We start from the raw sequence: 1,427 nt of genomic DNA on the forward strand, positions 1-1,427 counted from the left end.
CATGTCTGCTCATGTCTCTTTGAACCATGCTAACACCAAACCTGGTTCTGCTGCAGGTTTCTTCTTCTTAAAAGAGAGTATTTCTGCTCCACTGTTACTGCATGCATGCTCAGTCTGAGGGAATTGCTGTGGAGTCAACAACAAAATGCAAACAAAAATCTACTGTCATGCTCGTCTAGGGAGGAGGAAATTGTGTGTCAGTGACTGGATGCTATCACCCGTTTTTTGCTGGATAGAAACCTTCTGAGTAATCTGGCCGGATGATTTCACTGAATTGTCTCAAAGAGCCTTGATTGGAAATTTTTTGAATTGCTGCTACATGACTAAATTTAATTTGAAAGAATCTCTACATAATTTAATGTGATCTGTGCTTTTGTTATACCAGACTGTGGTGTGGTATGTGATGAAGGGGAGTTCCTGTGTCCTGGGGGGCGCTGCATCCTTTATATCCACCGCTGTGATGGCCACAATGACTGCGGAGACCTCAGCGATGAAAGGGGGTGTGTTTAATGATACTATCTTCATTATACTATCTTTTTTTTTTCTGCAAATTGCAAATATAGTCCTTAATTGAAAATTATTCAGGACGTAAAATTGTATACAACAGACACAAAAAGGGGATAAGAACTAACGGGAGAGAGAGAAAGAGACACAGAAATGAATGCATGAAACGAGAGAAGATAAAACAAAACAGCAAAAATAGACAACATAGAAGATATACAGTAACTGCTGGAAGTCTGCTTCCATACCATGAGACGAGAGGAACAGAAAACAGAGAGTATAATGGAAAAAAAAATAAAAATTAAAGACAACTGTCTGTTGTTTTATGTTGAAAAAATTTAAATAGCAGTTTAAGAGCATCTGTCTACATTACATTTTCCCGACTGACTCTAAACCCTTGTTTTCTGGTAGCTTGCAGGACTTTATCTTGTTTTTTTTTCTTTTTAAGATTTAATAACAGCTGTGTTAGCATGTGTTGTAAATAAGCATTTGATCAAATCTCTCTGGTTTATAGGTGTGTGTGCTCACCAGGGGAGTTTCAGTGTCCAGGTGATCAGTGTGTCCCTGCAGACAGACTCTGCGATGGACACAGAGACTGTCCTGCAGGAACAGATGAAGCCGTCTGCCCAAGGAAAGGTGAACAACGCGAGCCTAACGATACATTCTGTGACGAGAGACAGTACTCACCTCTGGGCCTATTAGAATCACATAAGAAGAGATTAGCAAAAGGAAATGTATTGTGCATGCAATAATTGACATTTGGCTTGTTCATAAAAAACAGTTTTTAACTTTGAGTGTCCAACGTTTTGGGCACTCACGTCTTTATTGCACTGGATGTGTTTCTCATTTAGCAAGCTCAGAGCGTGTGTACAGAGCTTTTTTTTTACTTGTGTTCCTTCATTATTGTTAGGTTTCTGTTTCTGTTA

General features: G+C 39.2%; 1 protein-coding gene across 1 annotated transcript in view; it reads left to right on the forward strand.

Annotated features, from left to right (window-relative positions):
- Positions 1 to 1,427, forward strand: part of sspo (SCO-spondin) — a 159,835-nt gene that overhangs the window by 35,371 nt on the left and 123,037 nt on the right. The window contains exons 27-28 of the mRNA XM_015377502.1: positions 386 to 500; positions 1,016 to 1,137. Coding sequence (XP_015232988.1) covers positions 386 to 500; positions 1,016 to 1,137 — 237 coding nt within the window. The remainder of the gene's footprint in view (positions 1 to 385; positions 501 to 1,015; positions 1,138 to 1,427) is intronic.

This window comes from Cyprinodon variegatus, unplaced genomic scaffold, assembly GCF_000732505.1.
Source record: "Cyprinodon variegatus isolate N-32 unplaced genomic scaffold, C_variegatus-1.0 Scaffold155, whole genome shotgun sequence".
NCBI classification, from domain to species: Eukaryota; Metazoa; Chordata; class Actinopteri; order Cyprinodontiformes; family Cyprinodontidae; genus Cyprinodon; species Cyprinodon variegatus.